Raw genomic sequence first — 885 nt, 5'->3', positions numbered from 1 at the left:
GGTGTCTTCTTTTAAAGTGGTCAATGAAAGGACAAAGGAATTTTTTTTAATAAGGCATTTTCTGGTAGGCACGTGCTTTGAGATAACTGTTAACTGTTGCTTGTCGGAAACCCCTGCTATGGGTTTATAACTATCGGGTGTCAATTTCTGCATTGGATACAATCCTTCTGCTTGCTTCATTACTATGAGCCCTAGCTACAAAATGACAGTCAGAACACCTTACGAAACTTCAAGTCCACTGTAACATCCTACTTCATCATTTGAGGAGTCCAAAGTTTCACCAAATCATGTTGCAACTTTTATTTTATTAGGTTAAAAACAGAGGAGCATTTCCAAATAATTCACTCAAATCTAAAAGCTCAATGTTAAAATGTCCATTTCTCATGGCAAATGACAATGCAATTCAGAATGCTATCATTCAAAAGGAATGCATTTTAATTGTGTCAAACAGAAATGAAATGTTTTGCCCTTGATCAGAAAGGAATTCAGAATCCCTCATTATCATCATCATCAGCTGTGCCAACCTCTTCATAATCTTTCTCCAAGGCAGCCATGTCTTCACGAGCCTCTGAGAATTCCCCTTCCTCCATCCCCTCACCCACGTACCAATGCACAAAGGCGCGCTTGGCATACATCAGATCAAATTTGTGATTGAGACGAGCCCAGGCTTCAGCAATGGCCGTGGTGTTGCTTAGCATACACACAGCTCGCTGCATCTTGGCCAGGTCCCCACCAGGTACTGCAGTAGGGGGCTGGTAGTTGATGCCAACCTTGAAACCAGTTGGGCACCAGTCCACAAACTGAATGGAACGCCTGGTCTTAATGGTGGCAATGGCAGCATTGACATCTTTTGGCACCACATCACCACGGTAGAGCAGGCAACAA

The 885-nt window shown here is 42.9% G+C and overlaps 1 protein-coding gene across 1 annotated transcript; it reads right to left on the bottom strand.

The window, feature by feature from the left end:
• Window positions 1-367: 367 nt before the first annotated feature.
• Window positions 368-881, bottom strand: LOC125483535 (tubulin alpha chain; the record flags this gene model as incomplete). The annotated part of the gene is made up of 1 exon (XM_048599273.1): window positions 368-881. A coding segment is annotated over one exon (396 nt), but the record flags the coding sequence as incomplete, so codon positions are not given.
• Between the last annotated feature and the right edge of the window lie 4 nt (window positions 882-885).

Source organism: Rhincodon typus, chromosome 7 (genome assembly GCF_021869965.1).
Source record: "Rhincodon typus isolate 14 chromosome 7, sRhiTyp1.1, whole genome shotgun sequence".
In the NCBI taxonomy this organism is placed as follows: Eukaryota; Metazoa; Chordata; class Chondrichthyes; order Orectolobiformes; family Rhincodontidae; genus Rhincodon; species Rhincodon typus.
This window is presented reverse-complemented; position numbering and strand designations above follow the sequence as displayed.